Source organism: Dendrobates tinctorius, unplaced genomic scaffold (assembly GCF_039654945.1).
Source record: "Dendrobates tinctorius isolate UK_male_01 unplaced genomic scaffold, ASM3965494v1 ptg000107l, whole genome shotgun sequence".
NCBI classification, from domain to species: Eukaryota; Metazoa; Chordata; class Amphibia; order Anura; family Dendrobatidae; genus Dendrobates; species Dendrobates tinctorius.
The window spans coordinates 37,131,149-37,151,165 of record NW_027361775.1 but is presented as its reverse complement, the minus strand read 5'-3'; the positions used below and the strand labels follow the sequence as shown (position 1 = coordinate 37,151,165).

At 42.5% G+C, this 20,017-nt stretch overlaps 1 protein-coding gene across 1 annotated transcript in view; it reads left to right on the top strand.

The window, feature by feature from the left end:
• LOC141100709 (uncharacterized) overlaps window positions 1-20,017 on the top strand; it is a 424,196-nt gene that overhangs the window by 238,709 nt on the left and 165,470 nt on the right. The window contains exons 70-76 of the mRNA XM_073589356.1: window positions 2,888-3,007; window positions 3,847-3,966; window positions 4,354-4,473; window positions 4,773-4,892; window positions 5,311-5,430; window positions 7,753-7,872; window positions 19,790-19,909. Of these exons, the coding sequence (XP_073445457.1) occupies window positions 2,888-3,007; window positions 3,847-3,966; window positions 4,354-4,473; window positions 4,773-4,892; window positions 5,311-5,430; window positions 7,753-7,872; window positions 19,790-19,909 (840 nt within the window). The remainder of the gene's footprint in view (window positions 1-2,887; window positions 3,008-3,846; window positions 3,967-4,353; window positions 4,474-4,772; window positions 4,893-5,310; window positions 5,431-7,752; window positions 7,873-19,789; window positions 19,910-20,017) is intronic.

Genomic DNA, 20,017 nt, shown 5'->3' with positions numbered 1-20,017 from the left:
TACTATTGATGCCGCATAGGCAGCCTCAGTAGTAAAAAGTTGGTCACACTCGTCAAACACTATGTTTGACAAGTGTGACCAACCTGTCAATCACTTTCCAAACGATGCTACGGATCGCTTGGAAAACGCTAGCATTTTGCAAGCTAAATACGCTTGCAAAATGCTAGTTTTTCTGAGGGAAAATCGCGGGAATTTAAAATGCGATTTTCCCACGGAATGGAATTCCGGAATTCTCGCGGTAATTTCCGCGAGAGTTCCGGTACGTGTGCACTTAGCCTAATACACGAGCCGAGGTCAGGAAAATCAGAGAGACAGAACAGTTTACAGAGAGCAGGCACAAGCAAAGTCACGTCACATGCAAAGGGTCTGAGTCAGGGAAGAGAATCAAGTCAAGCAGTGTCAGGCACAGAGCGCAGAGGGATCAATGTTCCACAGGCAACAGCAAGTGTACGATTGACACTGGGGGGAGGAACTAACATGCTTAAGTAGAAGCCTGATTAAAGAAAGTGAACACAGTTGATTGCAGCACAGTCCCAGCACTGACTGACAGCTCCGACACAAAGTAATAAAAAGACAGAAACAGAGTGGAAATCGTGACAGACGTGCATTTGTGCCGAAATCCCGCACCTGCACGATTGTGCGTACCTTTGATTATGCGTTTCTCCTTGTGGAGCGTGCAACCTTGTGTAAAGAGACACATATGTCACACATTGCTTTCCTGGGAATTTAAATATTCACTTACCCAAATCAGACCTTTTGACTTGCCCTGATGAGGATTAAGAATCGAGAAATATGTCTACAAATGAAGTGTATGGTTCATCTTTTTATTCTAAGTCTTGTGGTAATTCTCATTAAAGGAACGATATTGACTTTTAGGAATGCTATTCCCCAGAAGGTGATGCTTGAGTTTTAGTCTTACTCGCTGAAGAGGATAATTGCACTAGAAAGGGATGACCTTGAATACATGAAAAAAAAAATCTTAGCTCATATTGAGAAAATGTAACTATTTCTTTCATAAATAAAGTATTAACAGGTAACATCCAGTGTTGGCAAATAAACTACAGTTCAGTCATAATGACCACTAATTTATGACCAATATTTGTGGACTTATTGGTTAGCACTTGGAAAATATCAACTGATATGTTTCTGTAGTAAATAATTATTTTGATATCTACCTATCTCCAAACACATATCCTCTGTCATGTTACATATATTAGGTAACAGGACCAACTGTGATGATATTGATGAATGTGTGACTAATAACTGCTCACTTAATGCAACCTGCACTAACACAATAGGGAATTACACATGTACCTGTAAGGATGGATTATCAGATAAGGAAATGATTTCTTAACTTTATATTTTCTCCTTGGTGTAAAGTTATTGCCGTGTTATTCTGAATATCAGTGAGAGGCTTCAGTAAATTATTCTGTAAACTGCTGCGAGGCAGCGACCCCTGCTACAGCTAGCGGTGGTGTATGTGCTGCTCAGGATACGCATGGAGGCGTAACTGTGATGGCGAGACAGTGATCAGCATTATTGTAAATGGCCGGTATGTGTCTCAGAAAAGGTCCTCTGCACTGTAAGACAGTAATGTTGCTCTGGGACTTGTAGTTCCAGAAGTGTTTGTTTAGTTTATAAGGTGTGTACAGAGTCTGTGACGGCACTGCATTGAGAAAGCTACGGACCTTCTGAGGGTCTGGACAGTCGGGAGTGCCCTTGTCCCAAGGCATCTGCTGATAGGGTGATTCCAGTAAGGCAGTTTCCCCGGGAGAGAGGACTGATGAGGAGTCAGTGTGCAGAGCAGGAGCTCCTGTAAGGTAACTCCAGACACGGGGATTATGGGCAGACAAGTATCTGCTACTGGAACAGACTGTTAGTGCCTATGATGTTCTATGGTAACTGGATGGAGTAAGGTCCAGCATGTTTAGAGACTGCAACTTAATGTCATCTGTTGGTGCCTGTTGTGTTCTGTGGACATTAATGAACTGTTCAGCGTGCGGTCACCCATGGTAGCTGGACAAAGAAGTCCGGCGTGTTTAGGGACTGCGAGTTAAGCCATGTACTAGGAAGAGCTATGGACTATGTGTGTAATGTGTAACATGCTTTGTAATTAGAGATAAGCAAATTGATTTGAGGCTTATTGAATTCACCGCTAATCTGAATTTTTTTTCTTGACAAATTTGCTTTAAATGAACCCAGGAAAGTATTAGCCAACCGAGTGACAATTTTCTGAATTATCGGGAGCAGGAGGAAGTTAAAATTCGGACACTCACCTCTCTTTCTCCGTACCATTCTGTGGCTGTTGGTTATCAGATCGTTTCTCCTATTTTCTCTGTTCCTTCTTCCATCTTTTATTTTTCTTCTGTCCATATCCATCATTCACTACCCACTTGCCATATTATAGGGTGTGATACACATCAATGACGTGCGTCGTCCTCCACGTGACCGCATTCCTCACAAGTCACATCACTGATGTGTTTTGCACTCCTCATCATAAAGTGGGGCCTAATGGAAGACCTGGCCAAAAAGAAAATAGAAGGAAGAAGATAGACGACAGGAGGGACAATTGGAGGACTGATGGAAGTGAACCAGATACATAGGAAGCTGAAGAAAGGAAAAGATTATTTTTTAAATCCAATTTAAGTCTGATACATTTTACATTGAATTTATGCAAAATGAACTTTCTGCCTGAATTGAGAGACTCTGCCCCAATCGGATTTTGGGAGATTCTCTCATTGCTATTTGTAATATTTCAGTTTTGGACTTAATGAGTTAATGTTTTCATGCTTCTATTTTTCAGTCGCTGATTAGACAATGTGTGTAGATTAATACCTGTTCATTATTACCTCTACTTCTAAAATATAAAATATTTCATATTAATCAGGTAACGGGACCCACTGTGATGATATTGATGAATGTGAGACCGATGATAGCTGCTCACCTAATGCAACCTGTGATAACACTGAAGGAAGTTACATTTGTAATTGTAAAGATGGATTCTCGGGTAAGTTCTGATTTGTCATTGATTTCTGTTTTTCCAGCCCCCCTATAACACACTCAGTTTTAAATCCCTTCGTGTCCAGCTGATTTTTTTCTTTGTCTGGGCCATATATTTTAGCTTATGTATATATTAGAAAATGTGAATTTCTCCGGAATAAGACATTGGATTGCAGATATCCGGGTATCATTTTATTCAACTTTCTATGACCTACATGCATAGGTAGATGGCTTAGGAGGGTTGATTCTAGTATTTTTAGTTTGTTTCTTAGTCTCTTTAGATAACTTGAACCCGCGATTACTTGCAGTATTTATTTATTCTGTATACTGCAATGCTGCAGTGTAACTTACATTTTCCTTTAAAACCCATCCACAGGCCGGACCTCATAGAATGACCAGCATGGTGGTGATGAGGCCTTCAACAGATTGACGAGTTGCCTTACTATCCCTTCTTCATTCCTTGATATCGCTATTTAAATAGTTAAGCAGCGACTGAACAAATCTGCGGTCGGTGGCTGCTCGTAGATTGTAGATGGCGGCTGTGTGAGAGGCAGATGCTGACATCTGACCTTATGGGGCGAGCTGTACTCCACTCCATATATGCGCCCCCTGACTGTGACACCAGTTCTTCAGGGTGCTCGAAGGGGTTAACTGTATTTAAAGTATAGTCCATTACGCTGTTCAAGCCAACATAGATCAGTCTGAATATGTATATTATGCAGATTGTTGTCAATCTGTATTAAATAAAATATAAAGAATATTAAAAAAAAACCCTTCATTATAAGTGAAGCAAATGTCATCATTTAATTGCTATATTTCATTCATTACATTATGTTCTCTTCATAGGTGATGGATATAATTGTGAGGCGCTGACAGCGTGTGAGGATGATAGTAATTGTTCTTCCAATGCAGCGTGTAGTAACAGAACAGGAAGCCTCTTTTGTACATGTAATGATGGATATGAAGGTAATCACTTACCACTGTAGACGTCTATATATACAGTCATTCACTGGACGCTGTCTAGAGTGGATAACTCTCCAATAACAATGGCTGGTGTCATAGCTACAGACAGATCTAATAATATCACACTTACCCATAGTCTGTATGTTAATGAAGCATGGGATTATCAGATACAGTGATTTCACCTGTAGTTTTTTCTTCCCAATGACTAATATAAGGTGACACTGATTTGTATTTGTGTATCGTTTCATTAGTACAGACTGATAGACTTTGGCTGTAGTTTCTCTTGTAGAATTTAGTATCATCCATTGATGACCTTATTGTAAGACATTTGTGGATGAGCTCTTAATCACAGACTTCAGTAATAAGTCATCATTTCTGTGTTGTGATCAGGCAATGGGTCGTATTGTGCTGATATTGATGAATGTGATGGAAAGCACAACTGTTCAGATGACGCCACCTGTACTAACACAGAGGGAAGTTATATCTGTACATGCAATGCTGGATACACAGGTAAGGACAATACAATATGGGAATGTAATGGAAGTGAATGGTTCATGTAATTTAAATTACACTAATACATTGTCCTTTGATTTTGATATATGATCATGTCCTAAAATGGACACTGTACACTAAATATATCACGATGTAGAAGTTGTAACTGGACAGTAAACACAGTAGAAGCAACTGAACATATCAGGTTAGCCGGAGAGTTACAATTTATTCTTCATCCATCAGGATCTATGCATCATGTGAGGAAATGTTACATCTGTATGTCCTCAGATAACTGTGATCCATTTTATATTGACCAGGTGACGGGACCCACTGTGAGGATATTAATGAGTGTAACACCACCAGTATCTGCTCATCTAATGCCACCTGCAGTAACACAATAGGGAGTTACACCTGTACCTGTAAGGATGGGTTCTTAGGTAAGAAATTGAGTAGATCTCATTGAATAATTCCTTTGCAGTGAATACAGCACGGCCATGTTATCAGTGAGCGCTGGCGGTAGCGTCTACTTTATTCTTCCCATAAGATGAAAACCTGACAGAATACTTAGAAAATGTTATTTTATGGCACTGTGTGTTGTCACCTATGTTCTTGTGTCTCACAAAAATGAAGCCCAGAGATAGAAAGGCGCTCTATAGAATCTAATTGTGAATCTTTTGGAGATTGTTTTTCACTTTAAAGTAAATGGACTCATCAAGGGGCATATATGTAACCAGTTGTTGGGAATAGCAGTAATCCCTAGACTCAGTGCCCAGCACAGAGCGCTGTATCTGATAGACCCTAGTAAAACTCTCGTGTAACATCCTCATTTATCTATTAACCATTTTTATTATTTAGGAAATGGATCCCATTGTGCGGATATTAATGAATGTCAGGATGGAAATATCTGCTCACATAATGCCACCTGCACTAACACAATAGGGAGTTTCACCTGTACCTGTAATGAAGGATTCTCAGGTGAGTCCTGATTTGTCATTGATTCCTGTTTTTACCTTTCTCTTAATATTTTGAAAACTACATTTACTGACGAAGCTCAATATAACGGGATCCTGATACGTCTGTCCCTAACTCTGTCCCTGTTACCCTAACCTCTGCCCTATAAAATAATAACCTTTGTCTTCCTGCACTTAGAAGTACGACACTGATAGGGATATACAGTCGATGACAAGGCTATCTCTCCCTTAGGCCAGTGTCACACTTGTGTATAAATCGGACAACTGCTATCTGATTTTTAATTGGATACAACTCACACCAATGTTATTATATGGGGCAATACCAACGACCGATATGTTTTTAACTGACAGAATCTGTCGGTATAAAAAATAATAACATTCTGCGATTTCACTCTGAAATCAGAAGACACCAATTGAAGTCTATGGTTGCGTGGAAAACACCTGACGGCACTCCGATAACATATGGGTGTAGTCCGATTTCTGCATACTCACACAATGGAAAAGATGGAGGAATTTTGTTCTCCATCTCCTCATTTCAGTGTGCTATGATTCTCTCACCTGAGAGTATTGGATCACACTATGTTGGCGCTCTGAAGAATCTCGGATTAGTGTTTAATCAGAGTATTATTAGCACACTCGATCCAGTTCTCTTGGATGAGAAAATCTACGGTCGTGTGACCCCGGCCTAACACAGATAACCACTGTATGTCACAGTTCAAAATCTGGCACAATGAGACATAAACCTATCTATAAATTTAGGCAGTATTCTACACTAAGCAAAAATCCGAAGGATACACGGACCTGAAGTGCCAGAATTGGCGCATCGTACAGATACGCCATTTCTGGGGCGGCTGCGGGCTGGTATTTGTAGCCGTGGGGGGGGGGCAATATCCATGGCCCCTTCCTAGGCTGTGAATATTAGCCTGCAGCTGTCTGTGTAGCCTTTTTAGCTATAAAGTATAGGGGAACCTCACGTCATTTTTTGGCGGGGTCCCCCTATTTTAATAACCAGTAAAGGCTTTGCAGACAGCTGCAGGCTGATGTTCATAGCCTGGGAAGGGGCCATGAGTATTACCCCCTTTCCAAGCTACAAATATTGGCCCCGGGCCGTCGGCTTTCCCCCCTTGGAACAGAAAATTGCACGGGAGCCCACACCATTGTTTTCTGTTTTTTTTTCATAAAAATTATTGTTCATTAATAAACATCGGCCTTGCTATTATTTATCTATCTATATCTATCCATAGATATATCAAAAGATAGGTATATTGTCACAGGGCAGTAAGGGGAAAACAGGTGACGTGGAAGAAGGGCCACTGAACTGCCCCTAAGGCTAATGGGGGACCTCACTCTCCTTAACTTGGGGAGTACACTTAATGGTAGTGAGGCCCAAGTCCCCGACCTGTCTCCTGTTTAGTCCTGAGATAAAGCCCACAACCCCCTCCCCAGGTGGTGAGACAGTGAAAAAGTGTACTACACCAAAAACCCAAAAGAAAGATTCAACAGACAGGGTTAAACAAAACAGTACTTAGCTTGCTCTGCTGCAATGCTCCTGGACTGCAGAGTTAGCCACTTGACAACAGAAAACAACTGAAGCACCACAGAACTCTGTCAGATCCTGAACTCCAGCTTGGTTGGTCTCCCAATAGCAAGTGTATAACCAACAGTGATCTGCAGCACCAGGTGGCCTTATAAAGGGAGGTGGGAGTGGCACGCACCTGCAAGGATAATTAATCACAATGCAGTAACACCAGCGGCCACTGGGGGAAAACTCACCAGCAGACTGACTAAAGTTGTAATAACACCAGCGGCCACCGGGGGAAAAAACAGACATTAACCCCCGATGGCCAAAAAGGAAAAAAGTTTAAATGAGAGGAAATCCAGATCTGACACAGATCCAAGAAATGGATCGTGACACATGTGTATGGATATATCCATAAATATATCTATGGATATAGCTATCGATATATCTATGGATATATCTATGGATCCATGTATCCACATCCATACTGTATATCTATGGATATATCTATGGTTGGTATAGGTATAGTAACCTACTTATATCTGTGAACAATTATTTTGGAGGAGTGGCATTGCCTTATTATTAACCTGACTTGTGTACTTAACAGTTTTGGTTTTTAAATATTTTTAATGTTGTTTTTTTGTTTGCATTGTTGGCTATATAATAAAAATAGAAATTTTCCTTTTTTTTCCTGGTGTTCCCTATTTTTTCAGCATGTCTTTTCTTTTGTTTCTTTGTATCTGATAGAACCTAGTACAACTCTCATGTAACATCCTCATTTATCTATTAACTATTTTTATTATTTAGGAGATGGATCCCATTGTGCGGACATTAATGAATGTCAGGATGGAAATAACTGCTCACATAATGCCACTTGCACTAACACAATAGGGAGTTTCACCTGTACCTGTAATAAAGGATTCTCAGGTGAGTCCTGATTTGTCATTGATTCCTGTTTTTACCTTTCTTTTAATATTTTGCAAACTACATTTAGTGACGCAGCTCAATATAACGGGATCCTGATATAAAAGCATACAATGCTAGTGTAAACAAGGAATGCAGTAGCACAGAGAATGCAGACTCAGTACCGAAAATCAAGTTATGTGTTACCGTATTTTTCGGACTGTAAAAAACACACTTTTACCCTCCAGAAATGTGGAGGAAAATGGGGATGTCTCTTATAGTCCAGATGTCCCTAATCCGGCTGTGGTGAGGAGGTGGGGGGGGGGGGGGGTCGCCAGAGGTGTATCTAGCATTTCCTGCACCCGGGGCAAAGGATCAGTTTGGCGCCCCCCCCATTTGAACCTTAATTCTATTGAAACTCTACTTGACCAAGGCAAGGTACATTCCTGTTTTTTCCACAATGCTTTATTTAACTTAATAAACAATAAAATGTTATGTATGTACAGTATATATTACACACTATACATGTATATATGTTATTTTAACAAAACAATAACTTATACTGAACTAAGCTACTCAGTGGGTATGACTAAAATTGCTGGTATACCTGTGAGGCTGTTGGTGGTATAATAAGAATTCCTATGTTTCACAATAGAACTGTCTAAAATTTAATTTTACAAGCTTTTTTTGGCTGCAAAAGATCTTATAATATCATCATAAGAAATTTTTGAAGCCAACTCATGCTCTATGGAAATAATGCTTAACTTTGTCAGCCGTTGTTATCCCATGACACTCGGAAGATATATTTTCAGCAACTTTAGCTTGCTAAAGCTTCTTTCACTGGAAGCAACCGATACTGGTATAGTCAGGAAGATTTTCAGATGTGTGGCTATATTGGGATAGGCATCTTGTAGTCCACTCTTGTATATCTCAATAAGCAGACCTAAGGTTGGTTTCACACTTGCGTTTTTTGCGCTGTTTTTTAGCGCAAAAAAACGCATACGTTTTTTCCCCTATCTTTTACATGGGTGTGCATAAGTGCGCATACACATGCGTTTGTACGCCTATGCGTTTTTTTGTAGTGTGCGCTCGGGCGCACAAAATGCATCCTGTTGCATTTTTTGTGCGTCCGACTTGCCCCCAAAAAACGCATGCGCACGCAGTGCATTTTTTTTTACAGCAAAACACCCATTATAGTCTATGGGTGCACATACGTGCGCATTGTAATGTGCATGTATGCGCAAAAAAAGCATGCTTTTTTTAAAAAATGCATCAAAACCCGCAAAAAACCCACACAAACGCATGATGCTTTTTTTCATGCGTTTGTGTGCGCAAAAAACGCACCGCAAAAAAACGCAAGTGTGAAAGTAGCCTAAGGCTGAGTTCACACGTAGCGTTTTTTTCGCGGCCGTTTTAAACGCGCAATTTTGCAGCGAAAAATAAGCATCCCATGCATTCCTATGGGATTCCGCAATGCTGTGCTAATGCTGCTGTTTTTACCGTGGCGGAATCGCTTCGCGGTAAAAAAACGCAGCATGCTCATTAATTTAGCAGAATCGCGGATATCCCGCACCCATAGGAATGCATTGTTCTGCTTACTTTACTCATGTGGCTGTGCACACGATGCGAAAAGTAAGCAGAGCATTTGCGGATGGTACCCACGGTCAGGAGGAGAGGAGGCTGTCCTCTGGGCACCATATCCCTGTAAAAAATAGAATTTAAAATAAAAAATATTGTTATTCTTACCTTCCGGCGTCCCGCGCAGCCTTCCCGCCGTTCTCCACGCTCCCGATCCCAGTAATCCTTTGCGAGAATGACCACGATGGCGTCCGTTCTCGCTGGATCGCGACGTCTCGCGGTCATTCACATTGAGTGTGAACTCCACCGTAACTAACCGAACCAGATTTTTGCAACAGTGTTCTGTTAGTGGCCACAATTTGAATAGGGCTTTCTAGCTTAACTGTCCCTAATCCTAACTTCAGAACCAGGCCCGCATCAATGAAATTAGAAGTAGATTCATAGTCTATAAAGGCAAATGTGAACAGACACTGATCTTGAAAAAGAAATTCAGCATTCAACAACACCTTATCAGAGGAGTAAACGGGTACCTGTAGATCTGAGTGACCTCCTTGACAATCACCCAGACTTAGGCGTTTCCCGACGTCTCTTTTGCATCCTCCGATCCATGCGGATAGCCTGAGTCATGGCCTCCACCAAACAACCAGGTGAAGCATGTTGAGCCAGAACGTCCATAAGAGACTCCGAAAGACCCCTGAGGAATTGGCATCTGAGAGCTGCGTCATTCCACAGGACCTCAGAAGACCACTGATGAACCTCAGTACAATAGTCTTCTGCTGTGTGGTTCCCCTGTGTCAGGTTCAGGATCCTTGTCTCTGCCACCTTGATCCTGTCAGGTTCATCATAGATCTGTCCTAAAGTGTCAAAAAAGGTCTCCAACGAAAAACATTCAGGAGCAGGAGGGGGTAGGGAAAATGCCCAGGTCTGAGGACCCCACTGCAAAAGTGACATTTTAATTCCCACCCGCTGTGACCCATTCTTTGATGACCAGAGGGGCAAAGTAAATAATAATTTGCAACTCTTTAAAAATTCTGAACTGGTCCTTTTCTCCCGAAAATTTGTCAGGGAGTGCAATAGCAGGTCCAGCGGGACCGAACGAGATGTCAAATGGTACAGGAGTCATAACAGCGGTCTGAGGAGAGGGATTCTGAGGGGCAGCAAGGGTACCAGTAATCTGGCCCTGTAACTGAGCATGAGAGGAAGCCAGTTTGTGTTGTTCCAAGGCCAAATCTTGGACTAACTGAGTCAGATTCGCCACCTGATCACACAAAGTATATAACAAGTCCATAGGTGAGAAACAAAAAATTTGTAATGTGACGCGAGTCATGGTAGTAAATATACATTACTTACTGTAAGTAAAGGGAGGTCAAACAATCCGAGGTCAGGTCCAGGAAATGGCACAGTACGACAAAGGGAAGTCAGAGACTAAGTCCAATACAGGAGCCGAGGTCAGGAAAGCCAGAGAGACAAAACAGTTTACAGGGAGCAGTCACAAGCAAAGTCAGGTCACAAGCAAAGGGTGTGAGTCAGGGAAGAGAATCAAGTCAAGCAGGGTCAGGCACAGAGCGCAGAGGGATCAATGTTCCACAGGCAACAGCAAGTGTATGATTGACACTGGGGGGAGTAACTAACATGCTTAAGTAGAAGCCTGATTAAAGAAAATGAACACAGTTGATTGCAGCACAGACCCAGCACAGACTGACAGCTCCGACACAAAGTAATAAAAAGACAGAAACAGAGTGGAAATCGTGACAGATGAGCATTTGTCCAGAAATCCCACACCTGCACGGTTATGTGTACCTTTGATTATGCGTTTCTCCTTGTGGAGCGTGCAACCTTGCGTAAAGAGACACATAAGCCATACAATGCTCTCCTGGGAAACTAAATATTCACTTAGCCAAACCAGACCTTTTGACTTGCACTGATGAGGATTAAGAATCGAGAAACATGTCTACAAATGAAGTGTATGGTTCAGCTTTTTATTCTGTGTTGTGGTAACTCTCATTAAAGGAACGATATTGACTTTTAGGAATGCTATTCCCCAGAAGGTGATGCTTGAGTTTTAGTCTAAGGCTGGAGTCACACACAACCAATAAAAAATCTGTCAGATTTTAACGGTACGAAATCGCACAAAGGTTTCTTGGCCAGATATCCGTCTGTCATCCCATTTTCCGGCGACGAACCGATTTTATTCGCATCTAGGCATCAAATTGACATCCAATGCCAATGCCTGATGCTCTATCCTGTAGACCTGGAAAAGTCTTGCGATTTTAATCGCAAGTCACACGTGTGGTGCGTTTTCCATGCGATTTTTTATCGCATCCATAGACTTGCATTGTCGAATCCGATCCGAAAATCGGTGACAATCGCAGCATGCTGCGATTGTCTCGGTTCGACGATCGGATGCGATAAAAAAAATCGCATGATGTGAGCTGCCCCATACAATAAAATGGGTTCGAATGCAATGCGATTTTTTATCGCATTGCATTCGACCGTTTTTATCGCTAGTGTCGTGACTCCGGCCTAACTCTCTGAAGAGGATAATTGCACTAGAAAGGGATGACCTTGAATACATGAAAAACAAAAAAAAAATCTTAGGTCATGTTGAGAAAATTTCTCTCATAAATAAAGTATTAACAGGTAACATCCAGTGTTGGCAAATAAACTACAGTTCAGTCATAATGACCACTAATTTATGACCAATATTTGTGGACTTATTGGTTCGCACTTGGAAAATATCAACTGATATGTTTCTGTAGTAAATAATTATTTTGATATCTACCTATCTCCAAACACATATCCTCTGTCATGTTACATTTATTAGCAGGGCCGGACTGGGACCAAAAAGCAGCCCTGGCACAAAAAAAATTCACCAGCCCACATACAATGAATGTCCTCACTGCACACACATTACATACTGACACACTACAGCTACCGCACACACATTACAGATACCACACACACTACAGATACCACACACACATTACACACTCACACACTACAGATACCGCACACACATTACACACTCACACACTACAGATACCGCACACACACTACAGATACCGCACACACATTACAGATACCACACACACTGCAGATACCACACACACATTACACACTCACATACAGATACCGCACACACATTACACACTCACACACTACAGATACCGCACACACACTACAGATACCGCACACACATTACAGATACCACACACACTACAGATACCACACACACATTACACACTCACACACTACAGATACCGCACACACATTACACACTCACACACTACAGATACCGCACACACACTACAGATACCGCACACACATTACACACACACACACACTACACCTACCGCACACACATTACACACACACTACAGATACCGTACACACATTACACAATCACACACTACAGATACCGCACACACATTACACACACACTACAGATACCGTACACACATTACACAATCACACACTACACCTACCGCACACACATTACACACACACTACAGATACCGTACACACATTACACAATCACACACTACACACACACACTACAGATACCGCACACACATTACAGATACCGCACACACATTACAGATACCACACACACTACAGATACCACACACACATTACACACTCACACACTACAGATACCGCACACACATTACACACTCACACACTACAGATACCGTACACACATTACACAATCACACACTACACCTACCGCACACACATTACACACACACTACAGATACCGTACACACATTACACAATCACACACTACACACACACACTACAGATACCGCACACACACTACAGCTACCGCACACACATTACAGATACCACACACACTACAGATACCACACACACATTACACACTCACACACTACAGATACCGCACACACATTACACACTCACACACTACAGATACCGCACACACACTACAGATACCGCACACACATTACAGATACCACACACACTGCAGATACCACACACACATTACACACTCACATACAGATACCGCACACACATTACACACTCACACACTACAGATACCGCACACACACTACAGATACCGCACACACATTACAGATACCACACACACTACAGATACCACACACACATTACACACTCACACACTACAGATACCGCACACACATTACACACTCACACACTACAGATACCGCACACACACTACAGATACCGCACACACACTACACCTACCGCACACACATTACACACACACTACAGATACCGTACACACATTACACAATCACACACTACAGATACCGCACACACATTACACACACACTACAGATACCGTACACACATTACACAATCACACACTACACCTACCGCACACACATTACACACACACTACAGATACCGTACACACATTACACAATCACACACTACACACACACACTACAGATACCGCACACACATTACAGATACCGCACACACATTACACACTGACACTACAGATACTGCACACACATTACAGATACCACACACACTGCAGATACCACACACACATTACATACTCACACACTACAGATACCGCACACACATTACACACTCACACACTACAGATACCGCACACACACTACAGATACCGCACACACATTACAGATACCACACACACATTACACACTCACACACTACAGATACCGCACACACATTACACACTCACACACTACAGATACCGCACACACACTACAGATACCGCACACACATTACACACACACACACTACACCTACCGCACACACATTACACACACACTACAGATACCGTACACACATTACACAATCACACACTACAGATACCGCACACACATTACACACACACTACAGATACCGTACACATATTACACAATCACACACTACACCTACCGCACACACATTACACACACACTACAGATACCGTACACACATTACACAATCACACACTACACACACACACTACAGATACCGCACACGCATTACAGATACCGCACACACATTACACACTGACACTACATATACCGCACACACATTACAGATACCGTACACACATTACAGATACTGCACACACATTACACACTACACACACATTACACACTACAGATACCGCACACACATTACAGATACCGCACACACATTACAGATACCGCACACACATTACAGATACTGCACACACATTACACACTACAGATACCGCACACACATTACACACTCACACACTACAGATACTGCACACACACACTACAGATACCGCATACACATTATACACACACACACACTACATATACCACACACACATTACACACTCACACACTACAGATACCGCACACACATTACACACTCACACACTACAGATACTGCACACACACACTACAGATACCGCATACACATTATACACACACACACACACTACATATACCACACACACATTACACACTCACACACTACAGATACCGCACACACATTACACACACACACACACTACAGATACCGCATACACATTACACACACACACACACACACACTACACATACCGCACACACACTACACACACACTAGATACCGCACACACATTACACACACACACTAGATACCGCACACACATTACAGATACTGCACACACTACACACTCAGACACTACAGATACCGCACACACATTACACGCTCACACACTACAGATACCGCACACACATTACACTCACACACTACAGATATCGCACACACATTACACACACACACTACAGATACCGCACACACATTACACACACACACTACAGATATCGCACACACATTACACACACTACACCTACCGCACACACACTACAGATACTGCACACACATTACACATGCACACACTACAGATAACACACACACATTACACGCTCACACACTACAGATACCGCACACACACTACAGATACCACATACACATTAGATACCACACACACAAGCATTACACACATACTACAGATACTGTACACACATTATACACACACACACACACACTACAGATACCACACACATGTATTATCTAGGCTGTGTTCACACACAGCGTTTTTTTAGCGATTTTTACCACGGTTTTCACTATAAAACCGCTAAAAATAAGCTTCCCAGTCATTTCTATGCATTTTGCACATTTTCGCAAACCGCAGCATGCGAATTAATTTTTCGGCTTTTTCTGCGGTTTTGGCTTCTTCCATGCGGTTTGAAACCGCTGCGGAAAAAAACACATCAAAAACGCGCAAAAAACGCCGCGGAAAAATAGGTGCGATTTCTGGGAAGGGATTCAGGTTTTTGAGCAGACATTTTCTGCAACGTGTGCACTTAACCTTACACACACACTCTCTCTTCTGTGGTGCAGAGGAGGCTGATGTCCATATGCAGCTCCTCAGGTTCTAGTGCTCACAGCAGCTTTGTCCCGTCACCTCCCCCGATGCAGATCAGAGCAGAAGACCATGTCACTGTGCTGACTTGAGCGGCTTCCCTAGCTCTCCCTGGAAGCACAGCACTCACAGGCAGGTATTACCTTTAATCTTGCGTGCTGCTGGCTCTCTCCACTGTTCTCCAACGCTGGTACTTTCCAGCGTCAGAGAGGCAGGAGTCCTGTGCGTGCTGCGGCGGTCTTTTCAAACTTCTGACAAGGTCCAGTGTGCGGCGCGAGCTCTCCTGCTTGCCTGCACTGAGGAGGGCAGCAGCGGCGCACACAGTCACGGACGTGGGGCACGCTCATGCACTGACGCCGGCAGATGCGGTCCTTGTTAGCGCATGCAATGAGAGGGAACGCGCCAGGGCCGGACTGGGAACAAAAAGGAGCCCTGGCACAAAAAAAATTCACAAGCTCACATACAATGAATGTCCTCACTGCACACACACTACACACTCACACACACTGCACACACATTAATAATAATAATCTTTATTTTTAAATAGTGCTAACATATTCCGCAGCGCTTTACAATTTGCACACATTATCATCACTGTCCCTGATGGGGCTCACAATCTAAATTCCCTATCAGTATGTCTTTGGAATGTGGGAGGAAACCCACGCAAACACAGGGAGAAAATACAAACTCCTTGCAGATGTTGTCCTTGGTAGTGGTGCTAACCACTGAGCCACTGTGCTGCCCCATTACACCACACAGATACCGCACACACATTGCAGATACCGCACACACATTACACACTCACACACTACAGATACCGCACACACATTACACACACACTACAGATACCGCACACACACTACAGATACCGCACACACATTACACACACACTACAGATACCGCACACACATTACAGATACCCCACACACATTACACTCACACACTACAGATACCGCACACACACTACAGATACCGCACACACACTACACACACACACACACATTACACACTCACACACTACAGATACCGCACACACTACAGATACCGTACACACATTACACACTCACACACTACAGATACTGCATACACATTACACACACACTACAAATATCGCACACACAGTACAGATACCGCACACACATTACACACTCACACACTACAGATACCGCACACACATTACACACTCACACACTACAGATACTGCACACACATTACACACACTACAGATACCGCACACACACTACAGATACCGCACACACATTACACACACACACTACAGATACCGCACACACATTACACACACACACTACAGATACCGCACACACTACAGATACCGCACACACATTACACACTCACACACTACAGATGCTGCACACACATTAACCACACACACTACAGATACCGCACACACACTACAGATACCGCACACACATTACACACACACACTACAGATACCGCACACACATTACACACTCACACACTACAGATACCGCACACACACACTACAGATACCGCGCACACATTACACACTCACGCATTACAGATACCGCACAAACATTACAGATATTGCACACACACTACACACTCACACACTACAGATACCGCACACTACAGATCCACACACATATTACACACACACTACAGATACCGCACGCACACATTACACACTCACGCATTACAGATACCGCACAAACATTACAGATATTGCACACACACTACACACTCACACACTCCAGATACCGCACACTACAGATCCACACACATATTACACACACACTACAGATACCGCACGCACACTACAGATACCGCACGCACACTACAGATACCGTACGCACACATTACAGATACCTCACTACAGATACCGCACACACACATTACAGATACCGCACACCAGAGGCGTAGCTAGAGCTTTTGCCGCCTGGGGCTGTTCCCGGCCTGTTAGGTAACGGGACCAACTGTGATGATATTGATGAATGTGTGACTAATAACTGCTCACTTAATGCAACCTGCACTAACACAATAGGGAATTACACATGTACCTGTAAGGATGGATTATCAGATAAGGAAATGATTTCTTCACTTTATATTTTCTCCTTGGTATAAAGTTATCGCCGTGTTATTTTGAATATTAGTGAGAGGCTTCAGTAAATTATTCTGTAAACTGCTGCGAGGCAGCGACCCCTGCTACAGCTAGCGGTGGTGTATGTGCTGCTCAGGAAACGCATGGAGGCATTCACTGCTGGTCTGCACATGCCACTGAAGCACAGCACCCTTAATCCTATATGTGCACAGGTCTGACAACTCTTGCCCTACTTTTTCATGACACGGAGTGTTTAATGATCTAGTGATCTTCAACCAAGATTATTGGTCCACCTGACCTAATAACCTTACTTTATTTTATAACTGATTAAATTATCTGATCACTTAAGTTGAGTGCCGAGTCTCTCAATTTATGGTAATGGTGTGGGAACCTACTCTGGCACCTACTAAACCTGTGCACATGCTTATCTATTCATGGGCAGACAAGTATCTGCTACTGAAACAGACTGTTAGTGCCTATGATGTTCTATGGCAACTGGATGGAGTAAGGTCCAGCATGTTTAAATACTGCAACTTAATGTCATCTGTTGGTGTCTGTTGTGTTCTGTGGACATTAATGAACTGTTCAGCGTGCGGTCACCCATGGTAACTGGGCAAAGAAGTCCGGCGTGTTTAGGGCCTGCGAGATAAGCCGTGTACTAGGAAGAGCAATGGACTATGTGTGTAATGTGTAACATGGAAGTTTATGCTGAGTAAAATAAACCCGAATGGACTGTTTTGCGGAGGAAACGTGCCCATGTGCCTTCATCCCGTTGCTAAGCGAGTGTCCCCCAACATATTCAGTAAGCGCTGCACTACACTGCCCATAACGAGAAATCATGTCAGATGCTTTGTAATTAGAGATAAGCAAATTGATTTGAGGCTTATTGAATTCACCGCTAGAGTTGAGCGACTTTGGTCGGATCGGGTTTCGTGAAACCCGAATGAAACAAAATAAGTTTCAGATGAAACTCGTCCGACTAGAGCAAAACAAAGTCGGAGTTTCGTCCGAAACCCGACCCCAATGCAAGTCAATGGGAAATAAAAGTCGGACGAAACTCCGACTTTTTTTTGCTCTAGTCGGACGAGTTTCATCTGAAACTTATTTTGTTTCATTCGGGTTTCACGAAACCCGATCCGACCAAAGTCGCTCAACTCTATTCACCGCTAATCTGAATTTTTTTTCTTTACAAATGTGCTTTAAATGAACCCAGGAATTATTAGCCAACTGAGTGACAATTTTCTGAATTATAGGGAGCAGGAGGAAACAAAAATTCAGATACTCATCTCTTTCTCCGTACCATTCTGTGGCTGTTGGTTATCGGATCGTTTCTCCTATTTTCTCTGTTCCTTCTTCCATCTTTTATTTTTCTTCTGTCCATATCCATCATTCACTACCCACTTGCCATATTATAGGGTGTGATACACATCAATGACGTGCGTCGTCCTCCACGTGACCGCATTCCTCACAAGTCACATCAGTGATGTGTTTTGCACTCTTCATCATAAAGTGGGGCCTAATGGAAGACCTGGCCAAAAAGAAAATAGAAGGAAGAAGATAGACGACAGGAGGGACAATTGGAGGACTGATGGAAGTGAACCAGATACATAGGAAGCTGAAGAAAGGAAATGATAATGTTTTAAATCCAATTTAAGGCTGATAAATTTTACATTGAATTTATGCAAAATGAACTTTCTGCCTGAATTGAGAGACTCTGCCCCAATCGGATATTGGGAGATTCTCTCATTGCCATTTGTAATATTTCAGTTTTGGACTTGATGAGTTAATGTTTTCATGCTTCTATTTTTCAGTCGCTGATTAGACAATGTGTGTAGATTAATACTTGTTCATTATTACCTCTACTTCTAAAATATAAAATATTTCATATTAATCAGGTAACGGGACCCACTGTGATGATATTGATGAATGTGAGACCGATGATATCTGCTCACCTAATGCAACCTGTGATAACACTGAAGGAAGTTACATTTGTAATTGTAAAGATGGATTCTCGGGTAAGTTCTGATTTATCATTGATTTCTGTTTTTCTGCCCCCCCCCATACCACACCCAGTTTTAACCCCTTTCTGACATCAGACGTACTATCCCGTCCATGGGACCCGG